The sequence below is a fragment of the Rhinolophus ferrumequinum genome, chromosome 16 (assembly GCF_004115265.2).
Source record: "Rhinolophus ferrumequinum isolate MPI-CBG mRhiFer1 chromosome 16, mRhiFer1_v1.p, whole genome shotgun sequence".
NCBI classification, from domain to species: domain Eukaryota; kingdom Metazoa; phylum Chordata; class Mammalia; order Chiroptera; family Rhinolophidae; genus Rhinolophus; species Rhinolophus ferrumequinum.
The window spans coordinates 62,784,723-62,806,964 of NC_046299.1; the positions used below are offsets into that span (position 1 = coordinate 62,784,723).

At 43.7% G+C, this 22,242-nt stretch overlaps 1 protein-coding gene across 1 annotated transcript in view; it reads right to left on the reverse strand.

Annotated features, from left to right (window-relative positions):
• Window positions 1–208: 208 nt before the first annotated feature.
• FRMPD2 (FERM and PDZ domain containing 2) overlaps window positions 209–22,242 on the reverse strand; it is a 154,919-nt gene continuing 132,885 nt past the window's right edge. Inside the window, exons 22-28 of the mRNA XM_033130830.1 lie at window positions 21,216–21,320; window positions 20,052–20,145; window positions 19,138–19,223; window positions 17,226–17,373; window positions 15,328–15,542; window positions 5,510–5,608; window positions 209–669 (exon numbers count right to left, since the gene is read on the reverse strand). Of these exons, the coding sequence (XP_032986721.1) occupies window positions 346–669; window positions 5,510–5,608; window positions 15,328–15,542; window positions 17,226–17,373; window positions 19,138–19,223; window positions 20,052–20,145; window positions 21,216–21,320 (1,071 nt within the window). The 3' untranslated portion in view covers window positions 209–345. The remainder of the gene's footprint in view (window positions 670–5,509; window positions 5,609–15,327; window positions 15,543–17,225; window positions 17,374–19,137; window positions 19,224–20,051; window positions 20,146–21,215; window positions 21,321–22,242) is intronic.

Genomic DNA, 22,242 nt, shown 5'->3' on the forward strand with positions numbered 1-22,242 from the left:
TGTTAGCAATAGAAATGATGATGCATACAGGAACTTCTTTCTTACCACAATGTTTCAAGAGGCCAGGAGGGATACAGGACAAAGGTTTGTGTGCTGCAAAGAAAACCCACGGCCTGCCATCTGTAGTCTCCTACTGCAAGACCATTGGGCGGGGTTTGCTTTCCCCAAAACTCAAAAGCTGTGGTTATAAGCTGATCCAGACCTTATGCTTCCTTTATGTCCACCTCCCCTCCAAATACCTAAAACACTACTGGGCCCAGTAAGCATCTGAGCACAGTTATTGATTGCTCGATTGCAATTCCTAGCAATGAAATTTACAAAAAATGTCTGCAAATGTGGTGAGTCTTACCTTTCAAGTCTCCGGATATCACAAACCGAATAGCAGTTTTGTATCAAATCCTTTTCCAAAGAGGTAGCCGATGCTGCAGCATCCACTTCCTGGTGCAGTCTGCATAAATGAGGGTGGGAATCCCCAGGACACATGAGCGAAGTGGCCCAGGGTCGTTCTATGTCTTGGTCCCATTGTCTCTCTCTGGTGGCCTGTTGGATGTCCCCTGTGTCTGGGGAGGCACTGTATCTCTGGCTGTCCCCTTGACCCAGGCTGGGGCTCTGTTCTGAGTCAGTGCATGTTGCCTTGGTAAATTCTTTGTCTGCTGAGAGCACGGGTGTCTATGAAAAGAAGTGCTAAGGATTAGGAGATTCACGGTGCACAATGAGCGGAATATAAAAATTGCTTCTTTAAAAAACAATGTGGTTTTTTTTTTTATGTGATTATAGAACAAAGCAGTTATGAGATGGGCTATGATGTCAGCCTCTCTGTCAGGACCCCAGCTCCCACTGGCCTTGGGCAACACACTTAACCATCTCCAAGCTACTTAGCTTGGGACCATTGGAAGCTCTTGATAAATGTGTTATTTTTAAAATTTAAAATTGTTTTGAAAACTTAGAAAATATGAAAACAGAAGGAACAATGACACTTTATTCCACTTTTCAATAGGATACAATTTTTTAAAGTTTCTTTTTCTTCATCTGTCCTCATCCAAGATGGCCCATTTTCACAGCCTCATCTTCCCTCCCATCCCGAGGCCCTTTCCTGGGTCTCCTTCTCACTTCTCCAAACATTACTTGATTCTCCTCAACTGCTGACATTCTCATTGGGCCTTTTAGGTTCGGATTTTGATGGCTCGCTAATGGTGTGCTAACACCACTCAACTTTCTATAGGAAAAAACCACATCTGTACTTCAGTAGAAAACTATGTATTATCTAGGGTACAACCTGTGGGTTACCTGATTCTGGCTGTATCCATTGCTCTGAGCTATTTCATAACTCTGTGTAAATAAAGATGTTGTTCTTTGAAATCTCTTTTGCATAGTTTTAATATCTGCCTGGTTCCCTCATTGAATGAGTTAGAGAACATCATTAACGTGTGTTCATTTTTACATCTACGTGAGAGTTGTGATTTTACCTTTTCCTAAAAATTCTTTAAGCACTTCCATCCCACGACCCATCCCTAACGGAATGCAGCACATGGATGTTCGAGCCAGACAGGGCTGAGCTCCCGGCCCTGCCCTCACCTATAACAGAGGAACCTTTACTCTGCCACCCAGCCTAGTGGTCTCTGCACCTGTCTGATTGTCCATACCCCACAATGGGAGGGAGCCCCAAATATGTACTGTTATTTAATCATAAACACTTACGACTCGACTGATATACAATGTACACTATAAAGGGTATACCAAAAATCAAAATTTGAAATGGATAAGATAAAAAAAATAGGAAAAACAGTTATGTTTTCTCTCATATTCCTTGGGAGACCCCCAAAATCTCCTTTTTAACCACTCCTCTCCTTCCCGCTCATCATCCCCGTACTCACTCCCCAGCAATCCTTCAACCTCTTCCAGGCTTCCAGTGGATGGAGTTTCTGCTTTTTCACCATCACTCTCCCTCCCAGCCACCAGTGTCCTCACTTACCTTTTATTCTGCTTAGATTACATGATCTGCCCCATAAACACTCCCTTAAAACAGAAAATCCTGAGCTCCCATCCTCTTACCCCTCTCTGCCTCCATCCCATGTTACTCACAGGTGCTGCATTTTAATTCCAAGTCTTAATGACACTATGTATATGTGACTTCACGCCTGCTTCTCAGACACTGACTGATGCCAGATGCATGAACGCAGAGGTCAAAGGGCACGCAAGACTTCCAGATAATCTTTCTCTACTTACTTCGTAAATTCAGCTTCCTGTCCTCTCTACTCTGTGCATTATTTCTCATCTTCTCTCTCCTCAAATCTTTACAACCAACCCCACTTGCCTCTTACTTCATGGTGAGAATGAACACATTCAGATAAGAATCCTTCATCCCCTGTAGTAAACTCTACTCCAGCATCCACCTACCAGCCACCACATTTCCCTGCTCTTCGAACCAGGCTTTTGTCCCCATCATTCAGTCCCCAGCTGAAATTGCTCTAATCAGAATCTCTAATGACCTATCTCTTCCTAAGGCCACAGAACAATTCTCCGTCCTCGTCTCAGTCTGCCCTTCAGCACAATCCGACATAACCAGTCCCTCAGCCTTTTGTTTGAGAGCATCCTTTACTCGTTCACTCTACTTAGACATGAAGTTTACTCACAACTCTGTTCTTACCTTCTTTTCCTACCACATCCCAGGCCACTTTGTCTCATTTGTGTCTCATTTCTATGAACCAAACTTCTCAACGTTGGGGTGTCCCATGGCTTACCTCTCAGTCCTCTTCTTGATTTTTTCTGTACTTTTTCCCAAGATGCTATCCATTTCATGGCTTTAAATGGTGTTATTTGCTGACAATTCCCAAATCCACTTTTTCCAGGACTGACCTCATGCCACTTCTTCACAAATAACTGCCTACTAGACATCTCCAATGGCTGCCAAGAACAATCACTTCTTCTCCATGTACTGCAAACTGCCATACCAACCCCTATCTTGGTAACCGGTACCACCATTCATCCAGCTGCTCAGGCCAAACTTTGTTTTCTTTCCTCACGCCCATATCTAATCCAAAAGTAATCCTAGGGGTTCTACCTCCCATATGTATCCGAAATCTGATTACTTCTTACCAATTATTTAGCTACAACCTGAGTCCAAGCCACAATAACATCTACCTGAATTGCTGCTGGCTTACCTGCTCCAGTCCATCTCCACCAGCAATATGACTGATCTTTCTAAAGTGTAGATCAGATAAGGCTATGTTCCTTCTTGACCCTTCACCCTCCCAGTGCCCCCACCCCCTCCAGTGGCTTCCTGTTGCAGCCAGGAGAGAATCAGCACATTACCAACACCTACAAGGTCCTACATGATGTGGCCCCAACTGCCTCTACAATTTCTTCTCCTTCCACTCTCCCCTTCAGTAACTACAGTCCAGGCACCAACTGTTATCTTTTTGCCCATCAAACATCCAGGCCATTCCTGTCTCGGAGACTTTGCACCTGCTACTCCTTCTGGCTGGAATGACTTTCCTCCACATGTTTGTACTGCTGTCTCTTTTTCATACGTACTTTATTCTACTTATGAACTAAATGCTCCCTTCCTTGGTCTTCAATCTGACTTCTGGAGCCATATGAATGAAAATTCCTCTCCACTGAGCCCCAGGTAGGAGGATTAAGAAAGTACGCCCACTATACCTTACCCATAGCCCTCCCACCAAGCTCTTCTGGGCTCTCATGGGTGAAGCTACTCTCCAGGACATAAGGACAACCTTTCTCCTGGCATTTCCTAGATATCTCAACAAAAATACATGGTAGAAAGCCCCTCAGCCTGATCTTTGTGTGTGCGAACTTGACCCTCTCTCACGCCGTTCAGTTGCTTAACTCAACTGCTGTCATCTAAGCTTGTTTCCAAACTGGCAACTTTCTGATTTTCTTCCCATAGCTCTTTTCTCACCAAAGTTGGTATCAAATGACCTCTTGGAGTCCCAACATCAAGACAATCTGGGTCACCAAGTCCTCTGTGCTCTTTCTAGTGCCTGTCACCCTCGGTGATGATAAGCGATGGTTTTTAGCCAGGTCTTATAGATGAAGAATCATGATGCCTAGAGAAGTGAGGCAATTGCCCACGGCCCATGCAACAAGCAAATGGCAGAGCAGGGGCAGGTGATGCTGGGGTGCCCACACAGATCCCCCTCCAGGACCTAGGCCCTATCCCCCAGGTTCTGGGAGTGCCTGCCACTGAGGCCTGTCAGCTAGCCCCTGTCCAGGAACTGGTCTCAGCTCAAAGGAGTTGCCAAAGGTAGGCCCCCTCCTTTGGGGCAGCCCACGTCCCAAGGCTGGTTGATGCTGGGTGCTAAGGCACAGGCTCTTTGTCCCACTTAAGGACAGCTCAGAGAGGCCATCCCAGCTCCAGAATTCCCTGTGGGTCAGCTGAGGCCCCTGTTGCAGCTGCACCACAGTTTTTCCACTTCTACCCAGCCCTGCTTCCCTCACCCTTCCAAGGGTGTTCCCAAGAACCAGCCCCATAAACCTTTTGCATTCAAATCTCTGCTGCAGAGTCTGTGTCCTGGGGACCCACCAGGTGGCATTGTGATGGTTAATTTTCAATGCTAACCACAGTACCCCAATATTGGTCAAACACTAGTGTAGATGTTTCTATGAAGGCATTATTTAGGTGAGCTAATGTTTAAATCAGCAGACTTTAAGTAAAGTAGATTATACTCTATAATGTGGGTAAGCCTCATCCAATCAACGGAAGCTTTTAAGAGAAAAAGAATGAATACTGCCTCCAGACTGCTTTAGGACACATGCTGTAACATCAACTCTTCCCTGGGTTTCCAGTGTGTAGCCTGCCCTGCAGAGTAAGACTGGCCAGCCCCCACAATCACACAAGCCAATTCCTTCCAACTTCTCTTTCCCTCTCCTTCCCTCTCTCCCTCTCCTTCCCCTTCTCTCTTTGTCTCTTACACACACTTGATCCTGGCACACATAAACACATACACACACACATATACATCTTATTGGTTCTGTTTCTCTGGAGAACCTAATACAGGTATCGGGTAAAAACCCAATTTTCTGATTCCCATGCCTCTTTTCTTTGCACTAGCCTATACATACCTAATTCATGCTTTAGGAGGGTGGATATACGTCCTGCTCTCCATTTCATTCCTCAGAATGAAAATTCTTACCTTTCCTTACTCTGATTTTGTATCTACTTCCTTTGTTCCAGTTTCCCCTCTCTGATGCTTGGGCTATCAGACAGCCTGGCTGTAGAGCTCTCAGGGCCAAGATCTAAACATGTAACCATCTATGGGAAGATGCAACTGTCAAGAGAGAGAAGGAGGGAGTGATAGGAAAAGGCAGAGATAGGACCTCATGATCTTGGTACTGACTAATTGAGGTTAGGGAACCAGCTATTTTCCTGCCCCAGAGAGAGAAGACGGTGTTGAACCCTACCTACAGTGGAGCTGGGCCTCTCAGAAGCCGCCAGACAAGAAAAGGGATGCCTGAGGCATGTGGAGAGAGCAAGGGCACCATATCTTACCTGCCATCCGTGGTCCATCTCAGGCAGCACACCTGGAGGGGGTCGGCACAGCAGGAGCGTGACTTCCCGTGAGGCCCCTCGCAGTAAATTGAGTACCTCCTAAAAGAAACCAAATTCCACAGTGAGCTGTGGGGCTGGCATGGCTGTGGGGTCTCCTCTTCTGTGCTGCCCACTCTCTCCCTGGTGCTGGCTCTTCCACCCCATAGAGAACTTTGGAGAACACCGCTATGGGCCTGACTCCCCAAAGTGTGAGGAGTCAAGAGCACTAGCTTTAGTTCTAACAAAGATGATGCACTGATGCTGGCCTGGAAATGGCCAGGGTCTGCCCAGGGCCTTTCGGTGGCAGCATCTGTCAATACTGATGACTTTTCTTCAAAGAGACAGTAACTCAAACAAATGGCTGTTCCTCTGTCAAACTCCCATCCCTCCTAACCCCTCATCTCAGGACCACCAGTCATGTAGGCACCACCACCCCAATCTAAACAGCCTGACCCTCGGCCCTGAGCTTCCTGCCGTTGCTCAGCTCAGGCCTTTGAAACCTCTTACCTGTGATATTGCCATGGTTCTCAGAGAATGGTTCCTGTATCTGAAGTTAAATAGATGAAGGCATCCCACCCAAACATACACGGTTCTGTGGATTCTGTACCCCTCCCCACCTCACCTCACCCCAGAGCCTATCTCCTCTTTTGTCCAGTTTGTGCTGTGCTCTTGAGGTGGGCCTTTGCAGGCTTCAGGGAGGCTTCCTGTTGGGCTCAGCCAATGGCAGCATAGGCAGGGATCAGAGAGGGAGAGGTGAGGGAGGTCGGTGTTTGTGTTCCTGCCTTCCTCCCCGTGAGGTATGTCACAGGATGACTGCACTCCTCAGCTAATGTCACAGCTCATGACAGTGAGTCCACGGAACCCAGCTGCCCCAGTTCCTGGGGTTGTGTAATTGCTCCTTCCTATATCCCTTTGGATTTGGCGGGGGGGGGGGGTGAATAACTGCACCTCCTGATCCCAGGGCTCCACACTCTCCCTTGTCAACACCTTTCTTAAACTCTCCTCAAATGACTCAACTTTCAGCCAGGACCCTAACTGATATGTATAAGATATCACGGAGCATTTGTTCTATAAACATTGAGACGTGCCTACGTTCACTATTTTTTATTACATTTTTTATGATACACAAAACAACTAATGTAATGCTATGCATCAAAAACTGTAAATTTAGTAGAAAATGGGGAAGAAGGGCAGACAGGAATCTATCATAGTCCCTTCAGCCCTCACACCCACCTCCCAGAATACATGTTAGGAGGCCTTTACCCAGCACAGAAGACAGTTTTATCTTCAGTTTCGTTAGGAACCTAATCAGAAGCAAGGCTTACTCAACGTCAGATATTTAAGAACTAAGATGGGAGAGAATGTCTAAGATGGCAGATTAGGTAAACGCTATGTGTGCTGTCTCCCAGATCACATTAAAATTACAACTAAATTTTAGAACAATCAACCTCAAAAATCATCTGAAGACTAGCTGAACAGAACCCTATAACTAAGGATATAAAGAAGAAGCCACACTGAGACTGATAGGAGGGGCAAAGGAAGGTTGACCCCAAACCCCCAGTTAGTGGTTGAACACTGAGAGGGACACCTCAATGGTGGAGGTACCCCTGAACAGGGAGGGGTCCCAGCCCCACACTGGGCTCCCCAGTCCAGGTGTCCAGTGCCGGAAGGGGTCCCAGCCCCACACTAGGCTCCCCAGTCCAGGTGACCTGTGCCAGGAAGAGGAGTCCCCACAACATCTAGCAGTGAAAATCAGTGAGGACTCTGTCCATCCATCCTGGTGAGATGGAAGGTGGCTGGAAACCCAGATGTCCTAGTAAAAGGCCCACACATTGACTTGCTTCCAAAGACTCACCTGGGCTCCAGTGCAGGGACAGCAACTCAAGAGGTGCCAGAGACATACAGGGATAGAATGAGTTGTGTGGCTCTAAGGCAAGGGATGGAGGGACAGTCACCATTGTCCCTGTGTGGAGGCTGCCTCACATGTAGCCTAGAAGAGAGCGCCATCTTTCCTATGTTGAACCCTTCCCAGAGGGCAAAATCAGAAACTGCATTGGTCTGGTAAAAATCTGTGCATGCGCACCACCTTGGTGACACCTTGGGTCCCACCGCACCCAACTAGTACTACATTGCCAGGGGTACCCTCAGCTCGTGGGTGGCCAGCCCTGCCCCACAAGCTGTGGAAGCCTTTTACAGAAGCAGAAGGCCCGAGGCAGTCTGGGGAAATTTTGATGGTGGGCACTCAACCACAACTTGTGCTGCAGTGCCTCTTGGGCAATTCTCAGGGATCTGTGGACGTGAGGGTGAATGGTGGCTGGTTGTGGTGTTTTCAGGGCACTTTGTAAAGTGTTCACAGGCCAGGCACAAGAATTGAATAATCTGCATTAACTTTGTAAAAACCACCAGCTTTGACTCGTGACTCCCTGGGACATAACCCTGCCCAGTTAGGGCTGCATCACTGGCAACTCTCAATACCGAGTCAACCAGCCAGGCTCATGCACCTAAGATGGCTCTTTCAGTGGCTGAGCCTTATGGGCATCCAGCCGGTGGAAACAGGCCTGGGGAGCCCTGGGCCTTTTGCTAAGTTGTTCCAGGCCCAATACTACTGGCAGCCAGTCTCGGTTCACAGTAAGGCCACCCCCACATGTCTCCAGGTCCAGCACTGGCAGTAGCCAACAACATATAGTTTTGTAGCTCCTGCTAGATAGGCGTAGGCCAGTAGCAAACAAGGCTGAAATCAGCCTGCACAGAAGCCCCTCCCAAGAGACACCAGAAACAATACACCCAGAGGCTAGCTTCGGACCACAGCAGAGCGCTACCCAATTAGTCCCACAAGCAGCACACCCAAAGGGTGATCTCAACAGGCACAAGAGCCTGCTGGGGCACATCTCCTTCTGAGGGGTAAGACCCCACAAAGCAGCTCATACACTGTGGGCATAGCCATTCCTCACAGCCCATCAGCCCAAAACTTAATTCTACCCACTGACATGCCAAAAGAAATCAAGGCTCAACTACAACAGGAGAATACACACAGCACACACAAGGGTCACTCCTGGAGCACACTCCTGGATCACAGGTGATCATTGGACCACACAGGACACATACTACATAAAGCCACCAGGCAAAGACTAAGAGACACAGGAGATCTACCTAATACATAGAAGCAAATGCAGAGAGTCAGCCAGAATGAGGAAACAAAGAAACTTATCCCAAATAAAAAAACAGGAGACCCTTCCAGAAAAAGAACTAAATGAAATGGAGGCAACCAACATACCAGAGACAGGGTTTAAAACACTGGTTATAAGAATGCTTAAGGAGCTTAGTGAAAACTTCAACAAACAGACAGTGAGCATAAAGCAGGACATAGAAACCACAAAAACAACCAGTCAGAAATAAATAATATAATAACTGAAATGAAGAATACACTAGAAGGAATCAACAGCAAATTAGATGAAGCAGAGAATCAAATCAGCAATTTAGAAAACAAGGTAGCAGAAAACACCCAATTGGAACAAACAATAAAAGAGGATAAAAACAAACAAAAATAGTTTAAGGGAACTTTGAGACAAAATCAAGTGTAACAACATTTGCATCATAGGAGTACCAGAAGGAGAAGAGAGGGAGCAAGGGATCGAGAACTTACCTAAAGAAATAATGAGTGAAAACTTCCCTAACCTGGTGAAGGAATAGACATACAAACCCAGGAAGTACAGAGAGTCCCAAACTAAATGAACCCAAACAGGCCCATACTAAAATACATTATAATTAAAATGACAAAGGTTAAAAACAAAGAGAGAATCCTAAAAGCAGCAAGAGAAAGAAAACTAGTTACTTACACGGGAGCTCCCATAGGAGGTCTGACAATTAAGTTTGCGAACTTATCACCATGTGCTTACATTGGCAGCATTGTATGAGTACAAATAGCTCGGTAAGGTTTCATAACCTTGGTATATAAGTGTCACAGCTGTGTTCGTGTTGACGTGGAGTGGTGTCTTGCTGAGAGGCCTTCATTATTATTGTTGCATATTTTTGTGTTCCATCACAAGAATGTCTGAACTTGAATTAAAGCAATGAACAAACATTAAATTTCTTGTTAAACTTAGCAGAGTGGAAGTGAAATCATGGACATATTAGTCCAAGCTTATGGGGATAATGCCATGAAGAAAATGACACAAATGGATTAAATGTTTTTCTGAGGGTAAAGAAAATGCGTCACTGATGAAGAGAGGTCAGGGCGACCAGTAACGAGCAGAACTGATGAGAACATCACAAAAATTCATTGAATTATATGTCAAAATCATTGGCTGACTGTGAGAAGCATAGCAGACCAAGTGAAAATTGATAAAGAAACAATTAGGAAAATCTTAACTAAAAATCTTGGCATGAGAAAGGTGTGTGCAAAAATGGTCCCAAAGGAGCTCACTGATGAACAAAAGCAAAGGAGAGTCGAAGTTTGCCAAGACCCTTTGGAGAGGCAAGGTGATGTTTTGGGCCTTGTTATCACTGGTGATAAAACATGCTGTACCAATACGACACTGAAACAAAGGGTCAAAGTGCACAATGGAAGTCAGCCAATTCTCCATGACCAAAAAATTTCCGTCAGTCCAAATCAACAGTCAAAATGATGTTGCTAACCTTTTTTGATATTAGAGGGATGATTCATTATGAATTTGTACCAACTGGACAAACAGTTAACCAAATTTACTATTTGGAAGTGCTGAAAAGGCCACATGAAAAAGTTAGATGAAAAGAACCTGAATACTTCATCAACAATTCATGGCTGTTGCATCATGACAATGCACAAGCTCACACGGCACTCTCTATGAGGGAGTTTTTAGCCAGTAAACAAATAACTGTATTGGAACATCCTCCCTACTCACCTGATCTGGCCCCCAATGATTTCTTTCTTTACCTGAAGATAAAGGAAATATTGAAAGGAAGACATTTTGATGACATACAGGAAATCAAGGGTAATATGATGACAGCTCTGATGGCCATTCTAGAAAAAGAGCTCCAAAATTGCTTTGAAGGGTGGACTAGGTGCTGGCATCAGTGCATAGCTTCCCAAGGGGAGTACTTTGAAGGTGACTGTAGTGATATTTAGCAATAACATATGTAGCACTTTTTCTAGGATGAGTTTGTGAACCTAATTGTCAGACTTCAGACTATCAGTGGATTTATCAACAGAAACTTTGAGGCCAGAAGGGAGTGGCAGGAAATATTCAGAGTGATGAAAAATAAGTGCCTACAACCAAGACTACTCTACCCAGCAAGGCTATCATTTAGAATTAAAGGAGAGATAAAGAGCTTCCCAGACAAGAAAAACCTAAAGAAATTCATTATCACCAAGCCATTGAAATGTTAAAGGACTACTATTAAAAGAAATGTTAAAAGGACTACTTTAAGAAGAAGAATGGGGAAAACAAGACAAAAAGATCAAAAATATAAATAATAAAATGGCAATAACTATGTACCTATCAATAATCACTTTAAATGTAATTGGATTAAACACTCCAATCAAAAGACATAGAGTAGCTGAATGGATAAGAAAACAAGAACCACATATATGCTGTCTACAAGAGACCCACCTCAGACTGAAAGATACACATAACTGAAAGCAAAAGGATAGAAAAGATATTTCACACAAATAGAAACAAGAAAAAAGCTAAGGTAGCAATACTATATCCGACAAAATAGACTTTAAAACGAAGACTATAATAAGTGACAAAGAAGGACATTGCATAATGATAAAGGGATAAATCCAAAAGGAGGACAAAACCCTGGTAAACATCTATGCACCCCATATAAGAGTACTTAAACATATAAAACAAATATTGACCAGCATAAAGGCAAAGATCAACAGTAACACAATCATAGTAGGGATATTTAACACTCCACTGACACCAATGGACAGAACTTCCAGACATAAAATCAATAAGGAAATAGAGGCCTTAAGTTACACACTAGACCACATGAATTTAATTGATACTTTTATAGCCTTCACCCCAAAACAGCAGAATATACATTCTTTTCAAGTGCACATGGAACATTTTCCAAGATAGGTCACATGTTAGGCCACCAAACAAGTCTCAATAAATTAAGAAGATTGAAACCATATCAAGCATCTTCTCTGACCACAGTGGTATGAAACTAGAAATCAATTACAAGGAAAAAAAACTGAAAAACACATAAACATATGGTGGCTAAATAACATGCTATTAATAAATGGGTCAACAATGAGATCAAGGAACAAATCAAAAGATACCTCGAGACAAATGAGAATGAAAACACAATGACCCACATCTACGGGACACAGCAAAAGCAGTCCTAAGAGGGAAATTCATAGTGGTGCAGGCCTACTGCAGGAACAAGAAATATCTCAAATAAACAATCTAACTTTACACGTGAGGGAACTAGAAAAACAACAGCAAACAAAGCCCAAAGTGAGTACAAGAAAGGAAATAATAAAAATCAGAGTGGAAATAAATGAAATAGAGGGTCAAAAAATGGTACAAATGATCAATAAAACCAAGAACTGGTTTTTTGAAAAGATAAACAAAACTGGCAAACCTTTAACCAGACTCATGAAAAAGAAAGAACAGACCCGAAGGAATAAAATAAAAAATGAAACAGGAGAAGTCACAACAGACACCACAGAAATACAAAAAAATTTAAGGAAATACTCTGAATAACTATGCACAACAAATTGCATAATCTTGAAGAAATAGATACATTCCTAGAAGGATACAATCTTTCAAAGCTGAATCAAGAAGAAACAGAAAATCTGAACCGACAAATTACTACTAATGAAATCGAGTCAGTAATCAACAAGCTCCCCACAAAAAAGTCATGGATCAAATGGCTTCACAGGTGAATTTTACCAAACATTAAAAAAAGAATAAACACCTATTCTTCTCAAACTATTCCAAAAAATTCAGGAAGAGAGGAGACTCTCAAGCTCATTTTATGAGGCCACCATTACCCAGATTCCAAAACCAGACAAAGACATTAAAAAAAAAAACACTATAGGCCAATATCCCTGATAAACATAGATTCAAAAATCCTCAACAAAATATTAGCAAACCAAATTCAACAATACATTAAAAAGATCATACGTCACTATCACTATCAAGTGGGATTCATTTCTGGTATGCAAAGTTGGTTCAATAAGTCAATTAATGTGATACACCATATAAACAAATTGAAAAATAAAAATCATATGGTCATATCAATCAAGGGCACAAAAAGGGTTTGACAAAATCTAGCATCCATTTATGATAAAAACTCTCTGCAAAGGTGAAATAGAGGGAACATACCTCAACATAATAAAGACCATATATGATAAACCCACAGCTAATATCATACTCAATGGGGAAAAGCTAAAAGCATTCTCCTTAAGATCAGGAACACAACAAGAATGCCCGCTTTCACCACTTGTATTCAACATAATACTGCAATTCCTAGCCACAACAATCAGACAAGTTAAAGAAATAAAAGGCATCCAGTTTGGAAAGGAAGAAGTAAAACAGTCCTTATTAGTGGATGACATGATACTATATAGAGAGAAGCCCAAAGATTCCACCAAAAAACTATTAGAACTGATAAATGAGTTCAGTAAAATTGCAGGATTAATATAACAAAATTAACATACAGAAATTGGTCGCATTTTATATACCAATAACAAATTATCAGAATTAGAAGTTAAGAAAACAGTCCTATTTATAATTGCATTAAAAAAAAAACACCTAGGAATAAATTTAACCAAGGAGGTAAAAGGCCTGTACTTGGAAAATTATAAGATATTGAAGGACGCGTATACCATACTCATGGATAGGGAGAATTAACATCATTAAAAGATCAATACTACCCAAAGCAATGTACAGATTCAATGCAATCCCTATCAAAATACCAAGAGCATTTTTCACAGAACTAGAACAAATAATCCTAAAATTTATATGGAACCATAAAAGACTCCAAATAGACATGACAATCCTGAGAAAGAAGAACTTAGCTGGAGGTATCACGCCACCTGATACTAAACAAAGCTACAAAGCCATAGTTGTCAAAACAGCATGGTATTGGCATAAAACAGACACATGGATCAATGGAACATAATAGAGAGCCCAGAAATAATCCCATGCCTATATGGTCATTTAATCTGTGACAAAGGAAGCAAGACATACAATGGGGTAAAGACAGTCTATTCAATTAATGGTACTGGAAAAACTGGATTGATACATGAAAAAAGAAAAGAAAGAAACTGGACCACTTTCTTACTCCATATACAAGAATAAACTCAAAATGGTTTAAAGACTTAAATGTAAGACCCGAAACCATAAAACTCCTAGAAGAAAATACAGGAAGTAAACTCTCAGATATTACCCTTAATAATATTTTTACTGATCTATCTCCTCAGGCAAGGAAAACAAAAGAAAAAATAAATACATGAGACTACATCAAACTAAAAAGTCTTCACAGCAAAGGAAACCATCAAAACAAAAAGACATTCTACTAAATGGCAGAAGATTTTGCCAATGATACATCTGAAAAGGGGCTATCCAAATTATATATATATGAAAAAAAACCTCATACAACTCAACACCAAAATATGAACAGCCCAATTTAAAAAAATGGGCAGATGACCTGAATCGAAATTTCTTAAAAAAGGACATACAGATGGCCAACAGACGTATGAAAAGATGCTCAACGTCATTAATCATCAGAGAAATACAAATTAAAACCACAACAAAATATCACCTCACATCTGTCAAAATGGCCATCATCAATAAATTAACAAATAAGCATTGGCAAGAATGTGAAAAAGGAGAATCATTGTGCACTGTTGATGGGATTGCAAATTGATTCAGTCACTACAGAAAACAATTTGGAGGTGCCTCAAAAAAATTAAAAACAGAACTATCTTATGACCCAGTAATTCTACTCCTGGGATTTTATCTGAAGAAATTCAAACCACTAATCAAAAAGATATATGTACCCCTATGTTTACTGCAGTGCTAGTCACAATAGCCAAGATCTGGACACAACCGAAATGCCCATAAACAGACAATTGGACAAAGAAGTGGAATATATATGGAGTATTAGTCTGCCATAAAAAAATGAAACCTTACCATTTACAACAACACGGATGGACCTAGAGGGTATTATGCTAAGTGAAATAAGTCATACTGAGAAAGACAAATATCATATGATCTCACTTAAATGTGGAATCTAGAGAACAGAATAAACAGATACAGAGAACAAACTGATAGTTGCTAGAATGGAAGGGCGTTGGGGGACTGGATGAGAAAGGTGAAGGGATTAGGAAGTACACATTGTTAGTTACAAAATAGTCACGGGGATTTGAAGTACTGTATGGGCGTATAGTCAATAACATTGTAAAAACTATGTGTAGTGTTAGGTGGATCCGAGACTTATCAGGGGGATCACTTCATAAATTATATAAATGCCTAACCACTACACTATACACGTGCAACTAATATAAAATAATATTGAATGTCAACTATAATTAATGTCATACACACACACACACACACACACACACATATAGTCATGGGATATAAAGTAAAAAAAAAAAAAAAGGGCTAAGATGAAAAATTAAATGTGAGAATGTTCTGCCAATTGCTCTCTTTGTGTAGTCATAGTCAAGACTCCAGCTATCATTTTCAAGAGCCCAGAGTATTCCCCATGGTAGGTGGGCCTGAAGAAAGCACAATTGACATCAGCTTGCACACAGGGCTGCATCATTCATGGCCTCCCACCTGGAAGAGGAGGCCTTCTGTGGGCCTTCCATTCACAGCCAGGATAATGTCACCAGCCTCTAGGGCTCCACTCTCCTCAGCCGGCTGCGCTGGGAAGAGCCGCTTAATCCTCACAAGATCATTCTTGAGGTGGTTGCAGCTCTCTCTCTCCATCTGGACAAAACTGAATCCCAAACCACTGGCGTTCTTTTTCAGTGTGACTTCAAACTTAGGTCCTGTATTGCGGGATGCAAATAAAATAAATCCTTCAGTAGATTACAACTGAAACTACCAGACTCAGAATGCAAACTGTAAGTAGAAGGATTATTCATTTTACATAAAAGGATTTCATTTGGTTAATTTTTATGACAGAATCCATTATATATGTTATAGATCAGTGTTGTCCAATGGAAATACAACGTGCGCTACAAATACAAACCATATATATAATTTCAAAGTTTTCAAATAGCTACACTTTTAAAAATGGGAGGAAAAACTGGTCAATAAACTTAATCATATATTTTATTTAACCCAATATATCTAAAATACTACCATTTCAACTTGTAATCAATACAAAAATTATTAATGAGATATTTTACTCTCATCTCATGAACTAAGTTTCAGAAATTGAGAATGTGTTTTATCAATTTGGATTGGCCACATTTCAAGTACTTAATAACTACATGTGACAAATGGCTATCATATAAGATAGTGTGATTATTGATAACCAACAAAGTTTATATGTAAAGATGGACACATACAATATGCCATGGCATTTAGTAAAACTTGTATCACATTTATTCCTAGTACTCCCTTAGGACCTCAATCATTTTTTAATATACTGGGAATTAAATTTTGCATAATGAGACTATGGAGACAATGATGGCCAACTCTATGGAAATATTTTAGCTGCTGTTTTGTTTAGCCATGTGGACTGACCATCAGACAAAAAAGCAGCCTCGGGGCACCCAAGATGCACAATCCCAGGAACCTAGGTAGTCTGGCAGGCCCCCTCGTCTTCCTTCACCCACTCAGTGGGCAATCAGTCAACAGGGGCAAAAGCACTGCCTTGTGAACTTTGACTTGGGGCAAGAATGAAATCATCGGAAGCTTTGAGGTTCATGTGTGTCATATGACCAATTTCACTTTTGCCGTCATCTGGCCCCTTCAGCTCATTTTGTGGTCAGTTTCCCAAAGTTCCTCACTGGAGTCAGCAGAAGAGCAATGAAAGAGGACAGACCTGTGTTGTGCACATGGGTCTCCCCTCCACCCAAGCCCATCACTCACGATGGCTACTTACATTCAACCAACTTACACCTCCTGGGAAATCTCTATAAAAGGATTGAAAAGTGGGTAAGCTCCTAATCATATCCTGAGGAAATAAACCTTTCCCTAGCAGGAAACAAAATCACAGGCAAGCGCAGAGAAGCAACCAATGGAAGATGTGCAACCAAGCCCCTGCAAACTGATGGTGGGTGTGCTTTTCTAAGTGCGGCTGATACCAAGGCTAGTTACCGAACACTTCCTCCCCCAACCTGCTTCATTATTCCTCAGATCTTTCGTTACAAATATCTTGGCTTGCATGTGGAGCTTTGGTCAGAAAATGCGTGACCCTTTTACTCCGATGTCATTCCCAGATGCTGATAACAAAGATTCCAGCAGCTGATCAGAAAACCTCAGAAGGTTTGAGGGCAGAATTATGCCTGGTAATCATTTGGGACAATGCATTACTTTTCCAGAGACATATTCCATTGGATTGCTTCCACTGCATTAAAAAGCCAGCCACATCATGACTACCACTGCTCACTGTCTTTTGGGAACCCAGAGGAAGCCTTCCTGCCTTCCCTTTTGAGTTGACAATTCAAAAGCAGCACAGGAGGACATGACAATAGTAACATTCAATTCTCTTCTCCTCTCACCATCTGTCGCTGAGACACAGCTTGCAGGCCTGCCAGGCAAGGCTGTTGCCAAGGAAACAGCCGAGTATTCATCTCGCATCCTGTGATTAACAGAAGAACACTGCTGTGCAGTCCTGGGGCCTCTTCTCTCTAAGACCAGTCTTGCAACCTAGAAGGATGGGTGGAAAACTCAATTTATACTTCATATGGCACCCAGGAGGCTCTCCCTTTACCCTACAAATGCTTTTTAATTTTCTGATATATTTCCAGTTGCTGCTTCATTTGAATCTCAAATCCAAACCTCCAAGCTAGCCTATTTGTTGAGATCCAGAGTCATATTTCCGACTGCCTGTTAGACAAATTCTCCTGGAAGTAATACATGTGCCTCTATTTCCATGTATTCAAGATCAAATTCATCATCTTCCCCTCACTCACCCTCACTGTCCCCTCCTCGTTCTGCCAAAATCATTCCTCCCCATGGGTTTCCTCTCCCAGAACATGGAACCATCCCTCAACTAACCTCCCAGGAGCCACACTTGCAGTGGTCCAGCTCTCCCCCTCCAAACTCTCCCCCTCCAAACACCCATCTGGCTTCTAAGACTTGAATGTTCTCCATCAGAAACATCTCTCGAGTGTTCGCATTTCCTTCATTCCCTCTCCTGCCAGAGTTCAGCTCCTTGGTTTGCTGGACCCTACCTTCTCCTTCTGAGGTCCACCCTCCTCAGGGCTACGCACAACGCTCTTGATTAAGAGTCCCCATATTTCCTATCAGCTGAAGTCCCAACCCCTAGCATGGTACCCCAGCACATGCCAGTCTGGCCCCCATTTCCTTCTGCTTTGATTTCCACTCCTCTTCCCAACACACTCTAACTCCTGTTACCCAAAGCATGGTTCAAGAGCCAGTGGCTAGACACCACCTGGATGCTTTTAAAAAACGCCAAGCTTCCATTCAGGGGACTTGGCCCTGCCAACATCCTTCTGCTGCAATTGTTATTCAGCACTAAGCACAAAATCCCACAGTGACAATTCCTACCTGGCATCACGGCCAGTAGGCTGGCAAGGACTTTCCGTAATCATGTTAACTAGCAGAGGTCTAAAGAACAGAGACTACTCATAAATTATGATTCTGTTCTCAAGGTATGTCAACCAAAGTCGCCAATATAAGTAACTCACCGCAAATCAGAAGACTGCTTTGGGAAAGAAAACAAAGTTTCTTGAAAAGGGCCCCAGGAGTTTTTTCTGTCTCTGCCCATTACCAAGAGGGTGATGCCAGCCCTGTGGTTTAGGACACTGTGGCAAGTCAGAGCTCCCACCCTCAGGCAGGGGATGGGACACAATGTGGTAATATTCAGATGCTGCCGGGTGCTGCACAGAATAAATACAGAGTGGGGGAATGCCTCCTGCTCTTGATGTCATGAATTTCGATTGTATTGTAATGAAACGACTCCCAGAATAGCGCGGCCTGTAATCACAGTGTGATGGGCATGGCATGAACTGGGGTGGGGGGTCAGCATGTGCAAGGTGGGTTTGGTGTGCGGATCTGGGAACAGGTGAGAGCACTGGGCGGTTACGCGGAAGCGGAGAGCGAGAGGGGGCAGCCAGAGCTAGAAGGAGAAGTGGGTCCATGCCGCCGGCCCTGTGTAGCTGTGTGATTCCAGAATCCAGGCAAATGACAAGGAAGTGTTTCAAGGTTATTTATAGGGGTGAGGTTTTCTGCTTGAGGACATCTATCTACTTCTTCCTGGCTTTCACATCCCCATAGAAAAGTGGTGATAAAAGGGAAAAATGAAAGAAAAAAACAGACGAAGAAGAAAGTCTTGTTTTGTTTCCTGCCTGCCCCCTCCCACCCAGAGGCAACTGCAGCATCTAGTGTTGTCCCTGAAAGCTCTGGAAGGAAGAGCAGCTCCCCAGTTATGGGTTACGGAGCACTTACCTGCCCACAGCCCTTGAGGCGCTGCACGGCCTGCTTGTGGGTGAGGCCACACAGGCTCACTCCATCCACCTGCAGGAGCCGGTCACCTGGGAGGGAGACAGAGGTCATGTCCCAGGGTTCCCAAGGCTGCAGGAAGGATAGGAGACCCCCTGCCTAGCGCCGCTCTGTGCAGCCGCTGGGGCAGGAAGCAGAGCTGCCAGGAGCCCTGCCTGGGCTCTGAACACCTTCACTCCCCAGTGATGGAGACGTCTTTCAATTGTTGGCTCCCAGAGTGGTTGAGCCATCTCTATACAACCTCATCCTTTCTCCTGTTTTCCTGTGCAACTGTTTTTGAAAGTTTATTCATGTTGCTTTGGGGCAATATTTATCTCCATGATGTTTTTTTTTATTTCAAAAAGGGTCAGGGAGACCTGGTTGATGCCAGGGACACTGGAATTCTAGGGGAAATAAAGTAAGATCGTAGGTGCCCTTTTCGGTTCAATTATGGCTGTTTTGGAGAACAATATAAATCACTCCTTCCTTTAGAGCAGTGGATGTGAGGAAGGGCAGAGAGGAGGCTCGCTAGTGCCCCTCCCCACCCACGACCACTAGAGTGAGTGTCACCGATGCCCACTCTGTCCTGCACGGGAAGTACTACTTCTCCAGTGACGGCCAAACAGAAACACACTTAGGTAAAATCTTATATTTTAAAATCACCTCTGGTTCCCAGTGTGCCACTACAAATATCTAATTCCCACATGAACCTATCAGGTGGGTGGGCCAGGCTAAATCATTCCCTTTTGCCAGGTGAGGAAGCCCTGACTGGTGAGGCGGTCATTTGCACAAGGTCTCAGAGTGGAAGTGGGGCTGCACCTCCCAGGCTAGGCGCGGCACACGCGGGGACGCACAGTTCCCAGCATGACTTCATCCCTCACCCTGCAGGATCTGCCCTTCCTTGGCAGCTGGTCCTCCAGGAACAATGGACTTCACATAGATCCCTCCATAGAGCACACTCGTGTTAATGCCACCCTGAAAAATACAAGGTAAAACGCACCACCTGTCTACCCGGCCTGGAGGGCCTCCCTGGCCTGCATTACTGAAACGGCCCCCATCTGCCTGCCACTCTAGCCCATTATCTCATCTCCATTTGACACCACCTTATGTATTCACTTGTTTGTCAAGCCTGTATTATCCATGAGCAGTAAGGTTAAGCCCTCATAAGAAGTATAACAGCACAAGCTGCGTGAGGGAGCTGTGCCGGACCAGCCCCATGGTCCTTGGCAGGTGCTCGGAAACTGGCATCACATCGGTGCCCACACTGTCTCTCCATAAGCCGCAACCAGCACAGGTGGATACGGCTACGGGCTGATACCTGGCACGTCCAAAAGCTGGTGCCTGGCATGTCCTGTGTGCCTGTGTTTTGGTGTGCAGATACAAAAGTAAAATTAAACTACACAGTGTTCTGTGTCTTACTTTTTTTTAATACTTAATAGTTGATCATGAACATCCCTACAGGTCACTAGCTAAAAATCTAACTCTATCTTTTTCTCCAATTTTTCCATGCATGTATACATACATACACAGAATTTCTGTCAGTGGGATTATATCATTCTTGTACAGTTTTTTCCTCCCTCCTCCAGGGTCTGCCAGAGAGAGCTCAGAAAGCAAATGCAAAGTATCCATCCTGAGTGGAGGTCTTACCAGCCTGACTTTGTCCTGGCCCTGGAAGTGGGAGCACAGGCTCCATCATGACCCTGCTCCGGAGGGCCGTGGGCCACCCCACTCACCTTTGGCTTGTGTCCCTGCAGCCCCACTCTGCTGCACTCTCTTTTTTGTCCAGATAATCTCCGAGTCAGGACCCATCACCTAATTCCACTCATGCTGCTCATCCCAAGTTTGTCCTGTGTCTCCAAGTTTGTTTTTGAACTCCCACCCCTAGTAAGGCGCCAACTGACTTTCTTGGTTCACCCACTTCCCAAGTGCTGCTCGCACCAATGAGCACGTTATCAGAGGTTGCCGTACGAATGGAATACCCAACAAAGCTCCAGATGCACACCATTTCAACTGTTTACTTTCTGAGCTCTCCTAATAACTCTTACAGTCACGCTGAATCCAAGTGTCCCATCTTCTTTAACCAGTTCCACAAAGTAGATTCCACTGGCATTGGTTTCTGAAGGTGATGGAGGACAAGAAGAGCCAGCACCCTGCCCCAAAACAAACAAACAAAAATAAAGAAAGCATGAGGGCACTTGTCCTGCCTAAGCGGATGGCACCTCTTATCTCTCACCTGCTCTCAGGGGCTGGCAGCATTGCACACCAAAAGGGGCATGAGCTTCAGGGTTGGGCCAACAGGGGATTTGTTCCCAGCCTTATCAGCTTCTCCCTGTAACACCCTGGACCCGTCTCTTGGTCTCTCCATTCTTGGTTTCCCAATCCACAGAACTGGAATGAGAGATACTCTTCTAACTGACTATGAATGATGGCTAGCACGTAGCAGGGGCTCCATAAATGTAGGTCCCCTTCTGTTTCTACTCAAGATGCAAACATCATTATGAGAGCTGAAGTCCTCCAGGCATTTCCTAGAGCTTCACACATGACACCAGCCACGTGATGGCATGCTGGATACTAGACGCACAGCAGCTTCTTGAGCAGAAGAAAACCCAAGGAGGAACTTCAATCAGCCACAACAAGAGCAGCTGCATCGGGTCTCTACTTTACAGGGGTTGGATGCTTGAGGAAAGGACAGAAAGAGAAGAATTATCTACCAAGTGTCAGGAGTTTTGCTTAGTACAGTGACAATAGCCATGTATGATTTGTATGTTCATTCATCTGATTATGCAACAACATTAATTGAGTGCCTATTATGCACCAGGAACTGTGGAAGTTGCCAGAAAGATGGCAGTGATAAGATAGACCTGCCCATATTGAACTACTGTCTCGTGGGGGAAAGACTTTTAATGAACTGCACCCAGAAGATGGAGGCACAGATACTCCCAGCCTTTTGTCCTTTCTGTTCCCTTAGCTTAGCTGCTTCTTGGTCCACAATGTTGGAAAACACAACTAAAACATAGGAAACTAAAGAGGCTAAAGTAAGCTGAAAAATGATCAATTCAACACAAGAAGTTT